Source organism: Myotis nattereri (genome assembly GCF_964212035.1).
Source record: "Myotis nattereri genome assembly, chromosome: 7".
Classification (NCBI taxonomy): domain Eukaryota; kingdom Metazoa; phylum Chordata; class Mammalia; order Chiroptera; family Vespertilionidae; genus Myotis; species Myotis nattereri.
This window is the reverse complement of record NC_138082.1, coordinates 31,005,578-31,028,580: the sequence shown is the minus strand read 5'-3', so window position 1 is coordinate 31,028,580 and position 23,003 is coordinate 31,005,578. Positions and strand designations below refer to the sequence as shown.

General features: G+C 47.0%; 1 protein-coding gene across 1 annotated transcript in view; it reads right to left on the bottom strand.

The window, feature by feature from the left end:
* The window catches only part of ARMC9 (armadillo repeat containing 9), a 100,933-nt gene that overhangs the window by 28,567 nt on the left and 49,363 nt on the right, over positions 1–23,003 (bottom strand). Inside the window, exon 18 of the mRNA XM_081095157.1 lies at positions 19,524–19,579. Coding sequence (XP_080951283.1) covers positions 19,524–19,579 — 56 coding nt within the window. The remainder of the gene's footprint in view (positions 1–19,523; positions 19,580–23,003) is intronic.

Sequence of the window (23,003 nt, the reverse complement as noted above, 5' to 3'; positions counted from 1 at the left end):
AGGAGGTGAGGAATAAGAAAATGCTTCAAGAATAAACGCCTCCTCAGGGTGGGGTTTTAAATACCATTGTTGGAAGGAATTTTACTAAAATTACTGGCCTTTATGTGCTCGAGCAGCGGGCATCAGATTACTGAAGGCAGAGCTTAGGGGTAACTGATTACTTCAAGAAATTAAGAATGCCTCATAAGAAAGGCGCTTGAGGTGAGAGGAATTTAGGTGCTCTAATGCGAAGCTTCCCTGTGGCAGCTCGGTGATCTTATGACACAAGATGCTTAACTGGAGGCCTTAGATACATAATACTCCAGACTAACCAGATTCTAAGCAATTGGCCTGAAAATAAAAGTAAGGTTAACCACTAAATGCATTTGAAAACTCAGATTCTTACAGATATAATGAGGAGAGCAGAATGTATTCAAGTGGCTTTACATATGACAAAAGTATCCAGTGTGTTTTCCACTTGAAATAATTATAAGACTGCTACCAACAGTTTAAATTTGAGACACCTTAGAACACTGCATTGTAAATCTCACTCTTTGTAAAAATAACAGAAAAACACTCCGCATGGGAGAGAAAGGGTGGACAAGGTGACTGGACAGGCAGCGTAGTCAACATAGTTTCCCTAGAGCAGTGGTTCTCAACCTGTGGGTCGCGACCCCTTTGGGGGTCGAACAACCCTTTCACAGGGGTCGCCTAAGACCATCCTGCATATCAGATATTTACATTACGATTCATAACAGTAGCAACATTACAGTTATGAAGTAGCAATGAAAATAATTTTATGGTTGGGGGTCACAACATGAGGAACGGTATTTAAAGGGCCAGAAGGTTGAGAACCACTGCCCTAGTGGAATGGACCCTTTCCTTCCTTTTGTGCTTTTTCCTGGTGTGTGTGTGTGTGTGTGTGTGTGTGTGTGTTTGTGTGTGTGTGAAGCACGTCCTGAATCCTCAAGGACACACCGTGATGCCTGGAAGTTGTTTGGGACAGCAACTTCCCCATTCACAAAACACACCCAGGTAATGATGGCTGGTCTAACTACCAGTCCCATTTAGGAAATAACCACATAACAGAAACCAGAGAAACCCCAAGATCTTTACTTCTTTGATTCTTCTAACCCATTGCTTACCTGCTCAATTTGCTTGCTTAAATGTTTTCTGAGGTCTAAGTGAAACAGCAAGATATATGGTGATAATGGCAAAACGCTCTGTGAAAAGCCACACGTTAAAATATGTAATACACAGACTTGGAAGCTCAATAGGACAGGAAGTGAAAGACAGTAGGAAGCTTTTGTGGGACAAAGAGAGGAAGCAACCATCATCACACCGGCAAGAGGACTTGTGGCTGCTTCTAAACAGGGGTCCTGAGTGTGCTCAGTTGATGGGGGGCGGGGGAGGGCTCAGGGGAAGAACAGACTCAGGGACTAAGTGTGCCCCTAACCCTAAGAGAAGTAGGGGGGTGGGGCTAGACAAGAAACCACCAGCCAGAACTGCACACACACCCCTGACACAATGTCAGCAAGAATGTCATAAGAAAAGACTATTATTCAATAAACCACTATGTTCAGAAATAAGGTTTAGATGAACCTCGACATCTTCACAGAATCTATATGAAGCAGATTTGAAAAGTGAGAATTTGTCAGTGTTTTTCAAGTTGCTGGGGAAGAGTAGGAATATGAATTTGGTTTTCTTACAGGCTGGCTGTTACCGCAGTCTGCACTGGGAACAGCCTCCCTCCCCTCCTCTTACCCACAGAGGGTGTCTGACCTCTCTTCTCCCTGCTTTCCACCTTCAGCTCCACCCCGGCCACTGCCAGCCCTGGCTCCAGCTCCGGCCAGGCAGCACACATGGGGCCTCGACTCCAGCAGACCTCGGCCTGCATCCGTCTAGACCAGTGGTCGGCAAACTCATTAGTCAACAGAGCCAAATATCAACAGTACAACGATTGAAATTTCTTTTGAGAGCCAAATTTTTTAAACTTAAACTATATAGGTAGGTACATTGTTATTAACTTAATTAGGGTACTCCTAAGCTGGCCTTTGCTAAAAACGTCCTCAATCTGATTGAGGTACGTTCGTTGAGGTCGACCCCTTCCAACTCTCCCATCCACACTCGTCTTGCACACTTGTTTCGTCTATCTCCTTTCTGAAAACCGACTTCTGCGCATGGGCCACGAAGTTTCAATCGCACTGTACGTGTGTGCCCGCACGTGGTATTTTGTGGAAGAGCCACACTCAAGGGGCCAAAGAGCCGCATGTGGCTCGCGAGCCGTGGTTTGCCGACCACCGGTCTAGACCACCCCTTGGTTGTGATGATGATGTTAAAACTCAGTGCTAACACACACCGAGTCTGTTTCATCACAATCACCCGATGAAGTGGGTACAGAGAAGCTCCTGTGCTGCCCTTTCTGTTCCCTGTCACCTTGGACTTGGCAGGAGGGCACAGCACACATGATCAAATGCACACACGACACACAAGACAAGACTCCGTAGGCTTCAGTAAGCTGACCTGCCACAGAGATGTCTCTCAGGGATCAAGACAGCGTCCAGCCCCGGCGTTAGCGCCCAGCCCGGGGGCCGGGGTGAGACCTGTCCGCATGGCTCTGGAGGAAGGAGGAAGAGAGAACCACTACGTGGACAGAAGGGAAGGAAAGGAAACCGTCATTTCTTGGTGTCCATTATTTGCCACAGATTAACTCACTGATTTCACAATTCTGTAATGAGGATTTATTTTTATAGATGAAGGAACAGAGTAACATGAAAGGAAATACAAAGGTAGCTGGGGTCTCACCAAGTGGGGTTTGGATGCTGCCTTTAGCAACTTATTTTTTTTTTAAACATATTTTATTGGTTTTTCACAATATAAGAATTTATTCTTATAAATGTTTTTCTCTTATTTTGAGGTCTAAGTGAAACAGCAAGATATATGGTGATAATGGCAAAATGCTCTGTGAAAAGCCACACGTTAAAATATGTAATACACAGACTTGGAGGCTCAATAGGATGGGAAGTGAAAGACAGTAGGAAGCTTTTGTGGGACAAAGAGAGGAAGCAACCATCATCACACCGGCATGATGTGGGACAGAGAGCTAGAAACATCGATGAGAGAGAAACATCGATCAGCTGCCTCCTGCACACTCTACTTGGGGATGTGCCCGCAACCAAGGTACATGCCCTTGACCGGAATCGAACCTGGGACCCTTCAGTCCGCAGGCCGACGCTGTATCCACTGAGCCAAACCGGTTAGGGCTAGCAACTTATTTTTTAGTATTTAAAAATATTTTTATTGATTTCAGAGAGGAAGTGAGAGGGAGAAAGAGATAGAAACATTAATGATGAGAGAGAATCATTGATCAGCTGCCTCCTGCATGCCCCCTACTGGGAATGGAGCCTGCAACCCTGGCATGTGCCCTGACTGGGAATCGATCCACAACCTCCTGGTTCAACCACTGAGCCACACCAGCCGGGCAGCAACTTAATTTTATTAGGTGATGAGGGGCATAGAAATGTCTTATAAAGGATCATGTGAAAGTGTATGCAAATGGATCAGCCACTTTGGGGAGCAATCTGGCAGTATCTAGTAAAGATGAGACCCTTGTGCCCCCTGACTCAGCAATTCCAGGTCTAGCTGTGAACCTCAGAGAAGCGCTCACACGTGTGCACAAGGAAACAGGGACGGGAGCCTCTGTCCCTCAGAAAGGAAGGGACAAATGCAGTGGTTCTGTCTTACAATGGAACACCACACAGTGCTTAATGGATGAACTCGGCAGCATGTATTGGTACGAGTAAACCTCTAACATGTAATGTTGAATGAAGAAAGCAAGCTGGTAGTGAACTGTACAGTATTGTGCCACCTGTGTAAAATTAAAAACCACAAAGTGTATATTGTTTACAGAAACAAAGATATTATAAAAGCCCAGAATTGTCCGTAGAATTTACACTAACTTCAGGACAGCAGTAATTCTGGGAAGGGGAGGATGGCAGGAGGAGGAAGGAACAGGTCCCCACCTGTTCTATTACCTTCTGGAATGTTGACAATGTTCCCCAATTTAGAAATGAAGTGTTCATGTCCCTGTATGACCTGAGCTTTAGGAAGAGCCACATGCAGGACAAGCTGGGGAGGGAACAGACTGAGGCTGGGCAATCAGTAGAGGGGAGACGAGGCAGAAGCCAGCAGGTGGAGTAGAAAAAGAAATGAAGAGGAAGAGGAAAGTGACCCTCAGAATGATGAGCCAGAGTCTGGAGGGAGAAGGAACAACCACAGATCGCTTAATCGTCTACAGAAGCGAGCCTGGGGTGATAGGCAGTTGACTAGCCTCAGTGTTGGTTCACGCCCACATGAGATTTACATCTGTTTGTTGAACATGTGTCAAGGGTGTTAGACTGAGCTGAGCGCTGCTCTCGTTCATGGCAGTTAGGAATTGGCCCATTTAGAGAAACCAAGGCTTGTACATGGCAGAGTCAGGACCCAACTAGGGACCCTGATTCAAACGCTGCCTCAGCCTAGAAATCATGAGATCCACAGGCCACCTAATCCCAGTGCCTCAAAGCTCAGTTCAAGTACAGGAGTGACAAGGGCCACTCGTGACTTCCTGAATTCACCTGGCAGTTTTATTTTTCATTGTGAAAATCGGCACTCTGAGTGATCACTTAACGTCACTTTTCAGTTAATAACTTCTAACAGCTTCTCTCCTCTCTCAGAATAAGGCCCTATCCTTCCCAGGGCTCCAGGTGACCTGACCTTAGTGACTATCTCTGATTCCATGTCCTATTCCCACTTCTTGCTGTTCCTAGAATTCCTCCAAAATGCGTCTACCTCATGGCCTTGACCTGTGCTGCTCCCACTGTCCACCATGCAGCCCACTCCCTCACGCCCTCCTCCTTTACTGCTCTGCAGGGCACATGTCACCATTTGACACATATTCCTATTGGCTTATTTGTGTGAGGTCTGCTTTCTCCTAACAGAATATCTATGTTGCTTATTGCTATATCCCTAGATAGAGTGTCAGGCCTAGAACAGTGCTGACAGCTTCTGGCAATAGGAACATGAGGAGTCAATTCCCCTCTACAGAAATCTAGTGCGACCAATTCATTAAAAACCACCATTTCAGGGCAATGGACGATGACCACTGACAGAGAACAGCTTGAGAAGTGTTTGCTCACTGGGGAAGAGCTATTAAAATTAGGCAAGAAGGTGCATTCATGGTCCCTGTGCCTGGGCGAGTTCCCACCTATTTCAGGCAGGAAAACCCACAGCTGTGCCGGTTGAAGGCGTGGACTTGGTGGAGGACAAGCAGCAGAGCAACTGGAAATGGGGGGGAGGGTTGTCTCTGGAAGCAAGACCAGTGGAAGGACTGAGATGATAAAACCCCTGAGATGATAAAGCCCCTGACAGGCTGCTAATGTGCAGAGAACTCCAGGGAGCCCTGAGAAATGAAAAGCTTGGGGAAACTTGCAAATTTTCTGTGATTTTCATTATATTCCCCAACCTCCACAGTTTAAGTGGCAGAGGTGGAAACCTTATTGGCTTGAGGTATGTAAATACAATCTCTGCCCAGATCTCTCCACAGTGAAACTATGTGGAGAGACCAGAAGGGCAGGGAGATAATAAGCAGAGATACCCGGGCTGCATACCACAGTGGAGAGAAGTGCACAGACCAGGCAAGCTAACTGCGTGCTGAACAAAACAGCAGAATACAACATAACCCAGAGTCACTACAACATCAGCGGCTATGCTACTATGCCTGCTTTCCAAACAAAGGCATCACTAGACATGGTCAAGAAACAGAAGTGTGATCCATACTCAGGAAAAATAAAGCAGCAAGTAGAACTAGTTTTGAGTGGGCCCAGACAAGCACTTCAAAGCACCTATTATCAAAATATTTAAAGAATTAAAGAGAAATGTGCTCCAGAGTTAACAGAAAATATACTAAAAATGAGTGAGAAACAGGAAATCTCAGTGGGGAAATGGACACTCTAAAAGGGAACCAAATGGGGATTTGAGAGCTGAGAGAACAATAACGGAAATGAAATTTCAGTGGATGTTGCTCAGTGGTGGATAGGAGATGCCAGAAGCATCAGTTAATGGGAAGAAGATCAACAGGAAGTAATGGGCTCAAAGAACATAGAGAAGAAACATGAAGAAAAATGAAGAAAGCTTCTAAGAGCTGTACTCAATATTGAGTATTCTAATATGTGTGTAATTGGATTTCAAGGAGAAGAGAGAGAGAAAGGGACCAAAAAAAATACTTGAATAAATGGTAAACACTTCCCAAATTTGGTGAAAAACTGTAACTTTCAGACCAAAGAAACTAAATGAACCCTAAAAAGGATAAATACAAAGAAAACCACACCTAGGCACATCAAATTGCTGGGAGCCAGAGATAAGGAGAAAATCTTAAGTAACAAGAGAAAAACAACTCATCACATACAGAGAAACAATGATAAATGACAAATAATAGCTGGATTCTCCTCAGAAACAATGGATAGAATGACATATTCAAAGTGTTAGGGAAAAACCTGTTGACCAAGGGGTCTAACTCCAGTGAAAGTTATTCTTTAAAAATGCAGGTGAAATAGAGACAGTCCCAGATTTTTGGGGGGTTTGTTTTGTTAATCCTCACCCAAGGATATTTTTTCCATTTATTTTTCAGAGAGTGGAAGGGAGGGAGGGAGAGAGGGAGGAAGAGAGATAGAGAGATAGAGAGAGAGAGAGAGAGAGAGAGAGAAAGAGAGAGAGAAACATTGATGTGAGAGAGACAATTGATGGTTGCTTCCCACCTGCACCCTGACTGGGGCTGGGGATCAAACCTGCAATCCAGGTATGTGCCCTTGACCAGAATCAAATGGAAAAATATCCTTGGGTGAGGATTTAAAAAAAAAATTAACATAAAAGAAGGCAGGAAGAATAGAGGAACAAACACATGATAAACCGAAATCAGATGGCAAATAGCAAGATTAAACATTACACTAAATGTTAGATTTTTATCTCACATCATACACAAACATTAACTAAAAATGATCCTAGATCTAAATTAAAAGCTAATGCTAAAAAACTTAGAGAGAAAGATAGAGCAAGTCTCTGCAATGCTGATTTAGGCCGGTGGCCATCAACTGGGTATGCTTCTGCCTCCCAGGGGACATTCAGCAATGTCTGGAACACTTGGTTTTCACAACTTTGGAGTGGGGTGGATAACACTGGCGTCTACGGGGTGGAGGCCATCCCACAATGCACAGGACAGCCCTACCACGAAGAATTATCTGGTCAAAATGACAACAGTGCCCAAGCTGATAAACTCTGGGTTGAGCCAAGGTAGAATGCACTTAAGTATAAGGATTTATCAAATAGGTCAAAACTAGAAATCTACATGCCTCACTACAAAAAGGTACTATTATTCCAAAAATCTGTGATAATAGGGAAAAGCCATGAACTGCTTTGGTATTTACAAAAAATTAGATAAGAAAAGGTTTACTGTAGAGCATTGGTCAACCATTTCAGCATGTTTCCATGGAAACAGATGTTGGACAAGAAGGTGTGTAGCCAGCACCGGTTTGGCTCAGTGGATGGAGCGTCGGCTTGCGGACTGAGGGGTCCCGGGTTCGATTCCGGTCAAGGGCATGTGCCTAGGTTGCGGGCACATCCCCAGTAGGGGGTGTGCGGGAGGCAGCTGATCGATGTTTCTCTCTCATCGATGTTTCTGACTCTCTATCCCTCTCCCTTCCTCTCTGTCAAAAATCAATAAAATATATTAAAAAAAAAAAAAAAGGTGTGTAAATGCCTGAGAATCATCAGGTGTCTCTGAGCCTTACCTTGTTTTGAGCCCTCGGACGTCTATCCCCATAGAAACCAGTGGAAATGAGGGCAGTTCATCCCAGCCAAGGTCTGACAGCACAGGAGCCATGTTATGGAAATAAATGAATTTAGAGCGAGGAAAAAGGCAAAAGCTTTCATTGGGAACACTTTTTTATGGACTTGGTTAAATAATGGAAAGGCCCAGCAAGTGATGCAGACAATTAGGTAATGGAATTAAAAGTGTGTCCGCACCGTGCCAAGCAAGCTGACCACTGTGGGGCCCAGCAGAGCAGTTCATGGAGAGCTGCTTGCCGCTGGCTCTTGAACGTTAATCCTCACCAACCTGAAGCAGCGTCAGGCGGGTCAGCCGTCCCACAGGTCATGTAGGAAGGTGGCCGAGGAGAAAGGAGGCACGGCCCAAGCACTCCACAATGGCAAGGGCACTTGAGGGAAGCCTGCTCAGAAACCAGCTGGCTCTAGGTCCCACCACCTTCTGTTTCAGCCAGATAACAGCATGTGCCCTCAGTTCATAAAATCAAGTTTCACCCTACACATGTCATGCACCCCACCCCAAGCCCGTGTTCCCCATTTTTATTAAAGGCATCACCACCATCCCATCTATCTGGGGTCCAAGGTTCCAACCTTCAGTGCCTAATGATGTGCCTGTTTTGCCCTCCCATTCCTGCCGGTTTTGCCCTCCAGGAGCCTCTGCCAGCGGCCAAGGCTAACCTCACTCCCACTGAGTATGCAGCAGAAGGGAGGGCAGGTGCACAGGCTCGCACACCTGCCAGGGTTTGAATCTTAGTTCCACCAATTTTTGCCCCTGTCACAAGTTTCTGAACCTCCCTAAACTTTGGTTTCTTGTCCATAAAATAGGGCAAGAAACAGACCCCACTGGGCGGAGGGGCATGAGGAATAAATGAAAGGAAGCTCGTTAAGCTCCTGGCCCCGGCCTGCACATAGCAAGCTAAGGATTCCTAAGCTTCCTGGGTCTGCAGTTACGTGAACACTGACACCAGATGAATCTCCCTAAGGCACAGTTGTGTTCGCAGCCCTCAGTGGTTCTCCATTTCTGCAGCCTGGCTCCAGATCACCATTCTAGCCTTGCCTGCCACCCTGCACTCTGTGTGCCCCAAGCTGAGGCCAAGGTGAACCGTCCTTGGTTGGTGTCAGGCCCATGCTCCCAGCTCATGGCATTCCTTGGCTGGGATGCCCACTCTCTCTTATTTGCTATGTGTTTTGTTTTGTTTTTTAATCCACACCTAAGGATATGTTTACTTATTTTAGAGAGAGAGGGACGGAGAGAGAGAGAAGCATCGATGTGGGAGAAAAACACTCATCAGTTGCCTTTCATACATGCCCCAACCGAGGATGGAACCACAACCTGGGCATGTGCCCTGACAGGGAATCAAACCTACCATCTTTCGGTGTATAGGACGATACTCCATCCAACTGAGCCAACTGGCCAGGGCAGCTATGTTTTGTGTGGTTTTTGTTTGTTTGTTTGTTTTTTAACGAAGTGCTCTTATTTATTTTTTATCTTTTAATATATTTTTTATTGATTTCAGAGAGGACGGGAGAGGCAGACAGAGATAGAAACATCAATGATGAGAGAGTACTGATTGGCTAACTCCTGCATGCCTCCTACTGGGGATTGAACCTACAACCTGGGCATGTGCCCTGACTGGGAATTGAACCATGACCTCCTACTTCATAGGTCGACACTCAACCATTGAGCAACACTGGCCAGGCAGGGCTGCTATGTTTTTAAATAAAAGTTCCTTTTGAAAGACTTTGGTTTTTATCAGTTGGGGTGAGTATGAAGGGGATCAATGACCCAGATGATCAGATATGAGTATGGCAGTAATTGTCCCTGCCTGGACCCCAGCAGCGGCAATGGTGGGATGGAGGAAGCAGGAAAATCACAGGGAAGGTCTGAGACCACACAAGGTCCCTGAGCTCCTTCATGCTTGCAGTCCACTTCAGGGAGAAAGGGGAGGTGAGGCTGAAATTTTGGGAGGGCCGGGCTCGTAGCCTCCTGGGTTAACCGTCTTTTTTTTTCTCTGTTCTAATGCTCTGACCTCTGGGGCCTTCCTGACCCTGGAAGGACCACCTCTCCCAGAGCTAGCCAGCTCCTGGAAATAGTAAACCACTCACTTGGGAGCACACCTTTCAAATGCAAACCAACCAATCCAGAGCCACACCCAACCACCAGACTCACACTCTGGGCCATTATCCACCTGCCCTCATCACCCAGGCCAGAGACCAGACAACCAGAGACAGCCCTTCTTGCCCAGAGCCCACTGAAACCATTTGAACGAGTCAGTCTTAAATCAGCTCCCCTGTCTCGCCCATTCCTTCCCACAGAAACCACGACAAAGGCCGTTGGCCACATGGCCCTGGTGCTCCCGTGCAGTCCCCAGGACGTGGCACGCCCTTGCCTCTTGGGGACTGTAACAAACGAGCTCTTCAAAGCCGATTGTCTTCTGATCTGTTAGCCTTACTGAACCTCAGATTTTCTTCTAATACACTGTACTTTACAATGCCCGAGGCTACATGCTCATCGAGTGCTTCTCTCTGGCACCCATGCTCCCACCAGAGCCAGAGCAAAAGGGGATGCCAGGTGCAGGGACACTGGTACTTAGCGTGGTTCTCTGCAGCCAGGCAGGGGGACCTAAAGCTGACGACAGCGCCGATGTATGAGCGATGATGATATAATCACCGTGACAGCAATAATGGAGCTAACATTCACCAAGGGCTTACAATGGCCCAGGAACCATGCCAAGTGCTTTGATGTTAATTATCCTCAGTGAAGCCAGATTCAGTTCTACTGCCTGAGGCTGCCTTTTCTTTGGATACTGGGGGCCTTGTATTGGTAAATGCAGAGAGCATCATATTAAGTTTTACCTTGAAAAGGAGTGACATGGAATTTTTTTTTAAAGGAACAGGACCGAGCCCTGGCCAGGTGGCTCAGCTGGTTGGAGCATCATCCTGTACACGAAAAAAAAAAAAAAAAAAAAAAAAGTTGGCAGTTCAATTCCCCATTGGGGTACATACTTAGGTTGTGGGTGTGAACCACTGGGGAACATACGGGAGGCAACCAATCGATGTTTCTCTCACACTGATGTTTCTTTCTCTCTCTCTAAAAAAGAAAAAGTCAATAAAAACATATCCTTGGTGAGAATTTAAAAAGAAAAAAAGGAACAAGACCCAATTTTCTGCTTTCTACACTGATGCTTTAGGAAATACGGTTAAGAGGAAGGCCTAGCCTTCCTGTGTCACAGTCAACCACACAGAAGGGTCACTAGGTCTGAGTTTACTTGGGGGGGGGGGGGGGCGGGGGGTCAGTGGCAGACGCACCCACCAGCATCCTCCTCCTCCTGGCACCTGACCAGCTTCCTCTCCTCAGAGTATGTACATAGGACACTGGACCAGGTGGAAGGGGTGGAGGCAGAAGAACTGATAAGACAAACACAGAGACACCCCCCCCAAAAAACTATTCCAGCTCCTAGGAAAAGATGAAAAACTGTATCTATTTTATGAAGAGAAACTTTTAATGTCCAAACTCATAAACATTGTATACAACAAAACTGTAAGCCAATGGTTCTCAAAGTGTGGTCTGGGGAAACTCTGGAGGTCTCAAGACCTGTTCAGGGGTCTATAAAGTCTAAACTATGTTCACAATAGTATATTATTATTATACTAGAGGCCCCGTGCACGTGCATGAATTCATGCATGGGTGGGGTCCCTCGGCTTGGCTGGTGATCGGGGCCAATTGGGGCCGTCTAGCCCAGTCCGGGGTGGGGAGGGACCGCGGGAGGTTGGCAGACTGTAGGAGGTTGGCTGTGGGAGTGCACTGACCACCAGGAGGCAGCTCCTGCATTGAGCGTCTGCCCCCTGGTGGTCAGTGCACATCATAGTGACCAGTCGACCAGTTGTTTGGTCAACTGGTCATAATGGTCGCTTAAGCTTTTATATACACTGAGTGGCCAGATTATTATGACCACCTGACCTTTGTAGGCAAATTAGCTATAATTTCGCGCTGAAGTTGCTAGAGGGCCAGATCATTATAAACGTCTGAATAGCACAACATACCTAAGTATCGTTGCTGATCAAGTTCATCCTGTCATGTTGATGGCGTATCCCAATGGAGATGGCTTCTTCCAACAAGACAATGCGCCATGCCACGGTGCTCGTATTGTGCAGGAGTGGTTTCAAGAACATGAGGGAGACTTTACCTTGCTCAGGTGGCCCCCACAATCGCCAGATCTCAATCCAATTGAGCATTTGTGGGACGAAGTTAAAAGAGCCATCAGGCAGCTGGTTCCACAACCATCAAATCTCACAGAACTGGACAGTGCTATTCATTAGGCCTGGTGTCAGATTCCTCGCATCACCTTTCAACATCTCGTGGAGTCAATGCCAAGAAGAATCGCCACGGTATTGAAGACAAAAGGTGGCCCAACGAAGTATTGATGGGGTGGTCATAATACTCTGGCCTGTCATAATAATCTGGCCACTCAGTGTATATAGATATCATATACAATAGATGTATGTATTTATTATAATATATACAGATGTATATATTTGTTATAATATATACATAAAATAATGTTATTTTAATGTAATAAGATTTGTCTTTTTCACTCTCCTATCTACTGAGGTTTTCTGGAGGCTATGTGACCAGTGGTGCTATGACCCCTATAGCTAATGTAATGTATGCTTCAGTATCCCTGTTTTCTGATTTTCATAGCTAAGTTTGTTCTCAATAATTCTACTGTGCTTTTCCTGGCCATCTTTAGTTATATCTACTATAACTGCTATGCTTCATTATCACCCAACAAATCATTATTTTGAAATCTTGAAGTTTTCCTTTTTTCTATGCAGAAATAGGCTAGAAGTATACTTATTGTTATATTTTACAATAGTATTTTTATAATCAAAACAAACTTTTCTGAGTTTTTAAAATATCTCTAAAACTGTTACTATTTAGAAATTTAAGACTCATGTGGCCCTGGCTGATGTGGCTCAGTTGGTTGGAACTATGCACTGAAGGATCACGGGTTTGATTCCCAGTCAAGGCACATACCCAGGTTGCAGGTTTGATACCCTGATTGATGTTTCTCTCTCACATTGATGTGTCTGTCTGTCTGTCTCTCTCTCTCTCTCTCTCTCTCTCTCTCTCTCTTTCTCCTTTCCTTTCCTTTCTCTCTAGAATCAATAAAAAACATATCCTCGAGTGAGGATTATAAAAAATTAAGACTCATTCATTCTAAAATAAAAGATAAAAGACAAGAAAATTTGTTCATAATACCTTTTTCCTATGGTTTTAAGACTGGATCACTGGCTTATAAAAGGGAGAGCAGAGGACTTGCTTTCTTTTTTCCTTTTTTAAAATATATTCTATTGATTTTTTACAGAGAGGAAGGGAGAGGGATAGAGAGTTAAAAACATTGATGAGAGAGAAACATCGTTCAGCTGCCTCCTGCACACCTCCCACTGGGGATGTGCCTGCAACCAAGGTACATGCCCTTGACCAGAATCGAACCTGGGACCTTTCAGTCCGCAGGCCGACACTCTATCCACTGAGCCAAACCAGTTAGGGCAGGAGTTGCTTTCTTAACCTAAAGCTGCATCACTGATAGAAAGATGCTGAGAAAGTGAAACTGACTCATCAGAAAGTTCTGTGACTTAGGAGGGGAGGAAGCTGTCCCAAGGGCGAAACTGCAGATAAAAGACAGAAATATGATGGACACTATCTTTCCCTGTTTTATAAATGTCAATAATTTACCTTATTGTGTCTTATTAACAGAAAACATTAGAATAGTTTCACATGCCAGTGATGATGAGGTATGATTTTGAGACCAATTAGTAAGAGTTTAAAGAAAAAGAATTTGGATATTTTAAACATAGATGTTTATATTTATTATAATTATACAAATTATAGATGTTTTCTTTAAAAGTAAAAAACTGAAAATGTTTTCAAACTAGATTTAAAAGCTACGGAAGCTGCATACAGGAACTCTCTCCATTATTATTTTTTCTACATAACTAAAAGTTTGTCCCCTCACAAAAAATATTTAAAAAACAAAGCTACTGAAGAACCTGGAAGGGTAAGTTATTGTACTGACTTGGTTGGAGAAATATACACCATGGCCTTGTACAGCTGATGTTGCTGATGCCTGCTGGACGGGAAGCTGGAAAAGAATTACAGCATGCTCCTTTCCAATAAAACAGTAGCTTGTTGAATAAAGATTAAGCTGCAAACATAACTGTTGAATTAGTATCTCATTTGCAGAATTATGTCTGGACTTGCTATTTGCCTTGCATTCATCCAGTGTCAACAGTAACTCCTCATCAAAGATCTTTTCTGGAAATGCTTGGCAACAAAACACAAGTGGTGTTGGCTGAAATACTTAACGTATTGAACACTTTTATTGACTTTCACAGTTTATCCTGGAACAGCTGCCCTGACATCTGCACCGATGGTGCAAAAGCAATGAAGGTAAAACCACTGGTGTGTGAGTATTGATTAGGCAAACCCCGTATAGTCACTGTATTGTCCACTGCCACCAGGTAGGTAGACAAGTGACAGGTAAAGATGACAGACAGATGATAGGGAGATGACGGACAGTTTCGTTTAACAATGTCCTTGATGAAACAGCTGGAATTAACGTATTTAATGAATCCCGGCTCTCGGGGCCCTCTGTGTAGCAGGGGCTGCATGTGATGGTTCTCCAGAGGAAACGCGTTTGTGAGGTTACCTGAGCTGCCAGCTGAATGAGGTGCTTTTTTCAAGGAGTACCATTTTTACTGGAAAGAATGACAAACTGGTTCCTCAGACTTGGGTATTTGGCAGACATTTCTTCAGAAATTAATGGGGGAGCCTGTCACTTCAAGGAGAACAATGGATGGTATCTATTATCAATAATAAAATTTGAAATGCCAAGAGAAAATAATTAAAAAACACTTGTATCTGCGACTGTGAGCTGGATAGTTTCCCAATGCCTAAAGACTAACAAATGGTATTAAATAATAACGTTTCTTCAAAGCACTAGATGAGATGTGCTTGACCCCTTAAGTCGTACTTGTCATCTGTCCATGATCTTGTATATCCTGTCCCAGCTCATCTAATGATTGTTTCACTTCTCAGAAGAATGGGTCTGGAGTTTGTGGGCCAAGAGAGTATAAGAAGCAACTTAGGAAATACTGAAAACATCTGCCCTGACACCATCGTCTCTCCCTTCTCCTGCCCTGAATGTTCAGCCCCTCCCTCTCTACTGGATCCTTCCCACCCGCACTGAAACATGCTCAGGGCTCCCTCAGTGAAACAAAACAAAAATGCCCTGTTTAGCTGCCGTCTACCTCTCCGCTTGCTCACAGCCAGGTCTGTGGAAAGAGCTGTATGTCCTTATCAGCTCCATTCTCTCATTTCCTCGTGCTCCTCAACCACTCAGTTTGGCCTTTGCCCCATCGGTCTGCTCCGCAAATGACCTCTGGTCCAGTGGGAAGCCCTTCTCACTTCCCACTTCCGCTGATCAGGCCTCTCTTCACCTCTCACCCACACGTCCTCCCTACGCCCCCGGTAGTGTCTGGGGTCAACAAAGAGGGCGGAACTTCCACAACTTTCTGCTATATCTACACTAATAAAAGAGAAAAATGGTAATTGGCATACGGCGATACCGTTTTCATTGGCTAATCAGGGCTATATGCAAATTAACTGCCAACTAAGATTGGCAGTTAACTGCCAACAAGATGGCGGCTAATTTGCATATGTAGGCACAATGCAGGGAGGCGAAAGGGAAAGCAGGAAGAAGCCCCTGCCACTGACAGTGATCGGAAACCCAGGGGGGAGCTAAGAGCCGCCTTTGCCCTGCCCCCCAGCCATGATCGGAGAATCAGGCGCCTTTGCCGCCCTGGCCAGTGATAGCAGGAAGTAGGGGTGGAGCCAGCGATGGGAGCTGGGCACGGTCGAAGCTGGCAGTCCCAGGAGCTAGGGGTCCCTTGCCTGGGCCTAAAGCGAAGCCCACGATCGCGGCGCCCCCCGCTGCCACTGCAGGTCCCCACTGCCTGGGCCGGACGCCTAGGCTAGAGGTGTTAGGCCTGGGCCGGGGCGGAGCCTGCAACCGCGGGGAGCTGGGGGTCCCCTGCCCAGGCCTGACACCTCTGCCAGAGGCCTCAGGCCTGGTCAAGGGGCCGATCCAGTGATTGGTGATCGGAGGGTGATGAGGGTCAACTCCTCTAGCTGAGGCATCAGGCCTGGGTGGGGGGCGGAGCCGGGGATTGGGGGGATATGATGGTCCCCTTGCCCAGGCCTGAAGCCTGGGTCAGAGGCGTCAGGCTTGGGCGGGGGGTGGAGCAAGCGATCAGAGGGAGATGGGGGTCCCCTGCCCAGGCATGATTCCTGGTCCAGAGGCCTCAGGCCTGGGCGGGGGCCAGAGCCAGTGATCGGGGGGAGATGGGGGTCCCCTGTCCAAGCCTGACACCTCTGGCGGAGGCGTCAGGCCTGGGCAAGGGGCCGATCAGGCGATCGGAGGGTGATGGGGGTCAACGCCTGAGGGCTCCCAGTATGTGAGAGGGGGCAGGCTGGGCTGAGGGACACCCCCCCCCACCCAGTGCACGAATTCCGTGCACCGGGCCCCTAGTGGACATATAAGCACATATATAATTCAGAAGGATGTGTGTTTTATATGTTTATTTTTTTCTGAAATAGAACCACACTGTGCACATTACTTTGCAATTTCCTTTTTCCATCTGACATTATATCTTGGACAGTCTACAAGGCATAAAAAAACATTTCTAGATCCACCTTTAAATTTTTTACATACACAGATGTATGTATGTCAGTCATAACTACCAAGTAAGTGTTAACCATCAGAACACATTGTTCCATTTTCATAAATTAGACAGAAAACCTTAGGTTTTGCATCCGGGGTCTGTTGGGTGTGTCTGGTGGACAGGACCCCTGCTGAAGCTGTAAGTGCAGGGGTTTCAGCTCAATGCGAGGTGAAGGGAGCACGACTTCCCCGACGCCGGCCCGTCCCACAGCCACTGTATCTTGGGAGGCACAAAGCAACCAACTGAAAACAATGGCTCCACTATCTTTCTGTGTTTTACATTAAAGGATACTTTATTAAATATTACATTAAAGGATACTTTACATTTCTGAGCAAGATGACATTTGACTCTAAGGCTCTGAAAGTCACTTTGCTGTCTCCTGCAAAGTTGTCACCTTGGGAGTGACAGCCACATTCCAACAACAGTGCTACTTGCTCAAGTGATTTTTGGGAAATTTCCTTTAGTCTAAGCATCTCTCACTTTCTAAATTTTAAAGGCAATTTTAAAAGTAACACCTGCCCTCGGTGGAAGCGGAGCAGAGCAGGTCACCTCACTAACGCTCTGCAGCGAATGGTCAGGGAGGGAGAGTCCAGGATCTGCTGACCTGATTCATCACAGAGTAGAGTTGGCCCCAAACGCCAAATCCTTTCCTTATCATCTTCCATCTAAACTTCTAGGGCCCTAGCCAGTTTGGCTCAGTGGATAGAGCGCCGGCCTGTGGACTGAAGGGTCCTGGGTTTGATTCCAGTCAAGGGCACATGCCCGGGTTGCAGGCTCGATCCCCAGTGGGGCGTGCAGGAGGCAGCTGATCAATGATTCTCTCATCATTGATGTTTCTATCTCTCTCTCTCTCCCTTCCTCTCTGATATCAATAAAAATATTTTTAAAAAACTGCAAAGTTCCAAAAAGCCCAGAAAATGAAAAGATCTCTATATTCCTTCATTTATAGTAGACTATAATTGCTTTCACAGAGAAATTTCCAAAAGTTGAATTTCTGTCAACGAGAACAGTTGAACCAAATGAATTTTCCCTTGCAATACAAAAATAAAGGGGTTAATAGCAACAAAACAGAAAAAAAACCCCAAAGGGGTAACACAGGAAGGGAAAAACAGATCTTGAGAGGAACTTTGGGACACGATGGCAACAAGTTATTGAAATTAAATAAGATATTAACTCAAAATATAATTTAACACAGCACTGAAGGGCCAGGCACAGAGGTGGTGTCTTATCACGTCTTATCACAGGGCCGAGAAGCCTGGGTCAGGGAGCTGGCTTGGCAAAGGTGGCCTGTTTTTGGAAGGTTAGTAGGCTAAGATGGATTTTTACATTTTTAAATATTTGAAAAAAAAATTAGTGACATATAAGTCATACAAAATTCAAATTTTACTATCTACAAATAAAGTTTTATGGGAACACAGTCACAGCCATCCAGTTCTGTATTGTTGATCGCTACTTTGAGTGGTTGCAACAGAGACCCTGTGGCCTGCAAAGCCTAAAATATTCACTATCTTCCTCTTTACAGAAAAAGTGTGCTGATCCCTGTTCTAAACCAGATTTTACTGCCATTATCTCTCTGGTGCCTGCAGCTGGCCCCCTGCCCCCTCGGCCCACCTTTGCAGAGGAAGGGCCTGGAGGAGGTGCTGGCCTGGATGTGGGCTGAGGTCCAGAACTGTGCTTGCCCCCCAAGCCGAGCGAGCCAGAACACTCACTGGTGCCACCTGCAGCCTGTGAAGAAAATGGCCTGAGGAGGGACCTACACTTGCAGGTCTCACTCAGCACAGCTGTCCTCCCTGCTGAGGGCTCTTAAATGAACTATCTCCCCATCGGATGACATCAATGGACAGAAACTTGGCTTTTACAAACCTTTTAAACTGAAAGACGCAACTCCAAATAAAAAGGCACCTCCCAGCCTTCACTCCCCACAAAACAGAAAGAACACAGACCGTTTAGTGCTACAGAGAGCTAGGGAGGACACCGGTACGTTTTTTCTAGGTCTGAAGGGAAACCCGTGAGAAGGCATGCCATCTGAAAACGCCTCTCCAGCTGATGAGCCACCGTTCTCTGTACCACTTCACGAGACACACCCACTACTTCTGAACCCTCGCGCTCTAAAACAACAGGTAAGCTGGTTTTTCACATCTGAGAAAACCCAGATCAAAAGAATGCAAAAGAACCCAGTAAACTGGTTAGTACTGCCAGCTCTGAACCACACCCTGTACTTGCACACTACGGATTCTCACCGTGAGCCTCATGCCCAACGTTCCCACCATGGAAGGCAGGTGGAGGCCCCTTCACAGCAAAAAACTCCTGTTGAAGAATTATCTTTCAACCTCCCAGAAATCCCTAGTGCCACCGGGTGTGGCATCCCCGTGCCGGTGGCAGGACGCACACCTTCCATGCGGCAGACAGACTTCAGACATGGCCCCACCAGTTCCCCCCGAACCTCCTGCTGGTTCCCCCCGAACCTCCTGCTGGTGAAGTCTAACTGCCGGCCCACACCCTGGGCTGGTCATGGGATACACCCTGAGCAGAGGCCGCAGAAGTGATGCTCTGAGACTGCTGAGCCCAGAAGAGGATCAGAAGTTGCCACTTCTTCCCTCTTGGAGCCCAGCGGCCGACTGATAAGGAAGTCCAGGCTAGACCCCGGAGTGATCAGAGGCCCCGTGGAGAGAGGCCCTGGAGGGTGCGTGGCCAGCTTGGACACAGAAAGCAGCAGCCACATTCCACCCCGAGCAAGACCAGCAGAAAACCCTCCAGCTGAACTCCAGCCAACCTACAGAACCGTGAGAAAGGCAGCAGGGAGAAAAACCACCTTTTCCGGACTAACTTTTCAAGGCAAGGAAGGGACTCAGAATAGTCTGACACAAGTTTCCTATGGGTGTGAAGAGCCTCCAACTTACCTCATCATCTTCATCTTCATCATCATCAGATTCAAGAACACCATCCGGGAACTCTTCTATAAAGAAAAAAATCCATGAGTGACTGTGAACACAGTTGGGAGCCTTGGTCAACAAAATCCTGGGGCTCTGCAGAGACCTGTAAACACCCTAGTGAGAGTAAGTTACATCAAAGCAATCATGTTCCTGGTACCATTTCAGCCATAGTTTGATTTTAAATATATCTCTCCATTTTTACCAGAACACACTAGTAGTTGCATGAGAAAAAGTAAAAGCCAACACACAATTTCAGGGGCATTCAGGGGAGAGTAAGCCAGTATTATTGCTAGGCCTTGTGCTGGATCCTGCCACACATGTTATTTCACTCAATTCTAATGAAGATTTTGTCGCCTCTTATCCCCATTTTATAGCAACTGGAGACACAGAGAGGATAAGGGACTTGTTTATGGACACATTCCCAGTAAGTCACAGAGTTGAGATTCAAACTGATTCTAATTTTTAAACCCCATGATGTTTCCACCTTCCGCAAAGGGCCTGCAAGCAAGTGGCTTTCAAAATGGAGGTGCTGCGATGTTCATCAATGACAAACCTTTCTTTTCAAATATGGAAAAGCCTTAAAAAAAGGGAGAGAATCTTAGACATTTCATGAGGCCACAGGCTAATCCAGGGGGCGTGGTCATGGCAGGTCGGGTTCCTGAAGGCTCTTGGGGTTCACTTCTAGATCTTGAAAGACTTTACAAAGGAGGAATACATTAGTAGGGCAGTGGAGTCACAGAAAGAATAAGCCTCTGTTTCTTTGTCTGTAAAATGGGTATGAGAGCACCTACTTCCTAGGATTGTCGGGAGGGTCTTACACACGCCAGAACTAAACCACCTGGCCCAGGGCCAGGTCCACAGCAGGCATTACATAGAACTTAGTTACCTTCCCTCCATGAAGCCTTCCTCAATCCCTCACTGAGCAGTCGCCAGTGTCTCCCCTGAACACACTCGGCATTTATCTACACCCTGGTCATGATCACCACTTTTGGACAATCCATGTTTACTAACGATAGCTGCTGACTTGTCTGGGATCCTCCTCACCCACTGTGCTGGACAGTGAGTCCCTGGGAACAGCGCCCTGACTTACTCATCTGTGTCCCTCTGCACCTTCCTCATTATCACTCCTTTCTTGAACAGATGACATGAAAGTAAAGAATGCCTGAAAGAGGACAGGAAGTCAAACAGGAAGGAGGAGGAAAGAAGGAACCAAAGGCTATTACTCTTGAAGAGACGGGTGACAGATTCACCCTAACTAATCAAGCCCCAAGCCATTTCCTAGGAGGGAATATGTAGAAACCTCGGGACAGCCCTCATTCTAAAGGGAAGGCCCACTGACTTAGCTGGCCCGCGGCCAGCAGGACACACCTGTGGGGCCTGCATGCCTCCGCGCCTCTCGGGCCGAGCTGTCGTCATGGAATCTGTTTAGTCAGAAAGCCACTCTGCGGACAGGAGGCTGCTGTCACTCTGAAGCGTAATTACCTGACTATTCCCCACCGGCCCCTGGGCAGCATGACCGAACTCCACCTTCCCCAAAGGGCCTGCAAGCAAGCGGCTTTCAAATGGAGGTGACAACCCTTTCTTTTCAAACATGGAAATGCCTTTAAAAAAAGGAGCTTAGACATTTCATGAGGCCACAGGCTGCTCCAGCCATATTCCCATCCCTGAGCCGACTGGTTCAGACTCATCCTATCTCAGAGCCACCCAGTCCTGGGAACTGAAGTGCTTAGAGACCTCGGCTTTCCTCTCTGGAGGGAGGGAACGGGAGCCCTGCCCCACACTGTTCCCGGCTGTGGCTCCCCAGTAACTACCAGGGCATGGCTCCGCAGCTGCCAGTACCCTTCCTTCCCTGAGAGCCGTGACCGGTCAGGCCTTCGTGTCCTCTCTTCAGGGACCGGCCAGTATCTGCTCCCCTAGCTGAGGGCTGGGTTACCCCTTAGGCCTCACCAGAGTAGTCCTTCCCGACCTGTGGGTTAGGCTCCAACATATGCTGGAATCTCCGTACTTGAAAATCTTCAAACTCTATTGGGAAAACAGCGCTGGAGGACTGAGAGGGACCTGAAAGTCTGAAAACCCCATCACAGGTTCTTACGTTCACTCAGCTGAAACGAGGCCATGCCACCGTGCGGATCTTACAGCAGCGAGCTGCTGCTGCCCCCCCTCTGCTGTCAGTTCGCCCCTGAGGAGGAAGCCGCTGGACAGACGCCCTCCAGCTCCCCCTCCTCCAGGTCCATCACGCAGCTGGTGGTTCACTTGTTAGGCCCGTGGTTGGCAAGCTGCGGCTCGCGAGCCACATGCGGCTCTTTGGCCCCTTGAGTGTGGCTCTTCCTAAGCCTTAGGAGTACCCTAATTAAGTTAATAACAATGTACCTATCTATATAGTTTAAGTTTAAAAAATTTGGCTCTCAAAAGAAATTTTTGCCGACCACTGTGTTAGGGCATTTGCGCTTGTCAGTCTGGCCTCCATCCAAACGCTCACCGACTTTCTAATCTAAATTGTGTCAGAGTAGCAGACTCCTGCGGAATCATCTCTGGGCCCTGCCATTGTCCTTTGGGTACAGAATAACTTAGGTGCTTGAGATAAAAGGGAAATACTTCAGATTGTCTCTATTTAAACTGGAACTTACTGAGTTAAGCAGGTATTTCCCAAGCTTTTCCTGAACACACAAGGTTACACAGCCCAGCTCTGCCCAGATAACTTCTTGCCAAAGCACATCCCGTATACCGACCCCTCCCAGCTCACATTCTTCAGCAAACTGGTTCGAGTGCCAGTTTTATGGAAGGAAAAGAGATGTTTTCTAGCCAGAGATGGAGAGGGAGGGGCCCACCCTGCTTCTTGGCTGCCAGGGAGGTGGGAAGGCTGACCAGGAAATGGAGGTGGTGAGTGTCGGTAAAACTGCAACGCAGTCGGCCCTGAAGGGGAGTCCCGACAGCAGGACCCTGCAGCTGCAGAGGAGCCTGGCCCGGGAGGGAGCCTCAGCGGGGCGGTGACCCTGGAGAAGACAGGGAACAGCTTTCCCCGGCCATTCGCCACCTTCCCCAGCTGGGGCTGCTACCCACAGAAGGTTAGGGAGCAGCCTCAGCCGGGACTGAGGGTAAGGTTTTCTTTCACTTAATTTTTTTTAATCTGTCCACCCAGCAGAATGGTGGCCCAAAGTCAGAATCGAAGTCGTTGCAGAAAATAAAGTCCTATTCCTGTCCGCCTGGATTTGGGATGAATTGTACTTGCTCTGTGAAAACCAGAGGAAGGTGTTCAGGTGGAAATGGGCCCCGGCCTGGGGGAGCCGAGCTCTCAGACTCCTGGCTGCTGCCTCGCTGCCTCCTGTCTGTCAGGAGCCCCGTGAGGCCCTCCTATGCCTCCCCCGTTTCCGAGACAGGGATTCGCCACTTTGGCTGCGTTTGGAATCACCTGGAAGCTTTAAACACGGTTCGCAGCTGGGCCCCCAG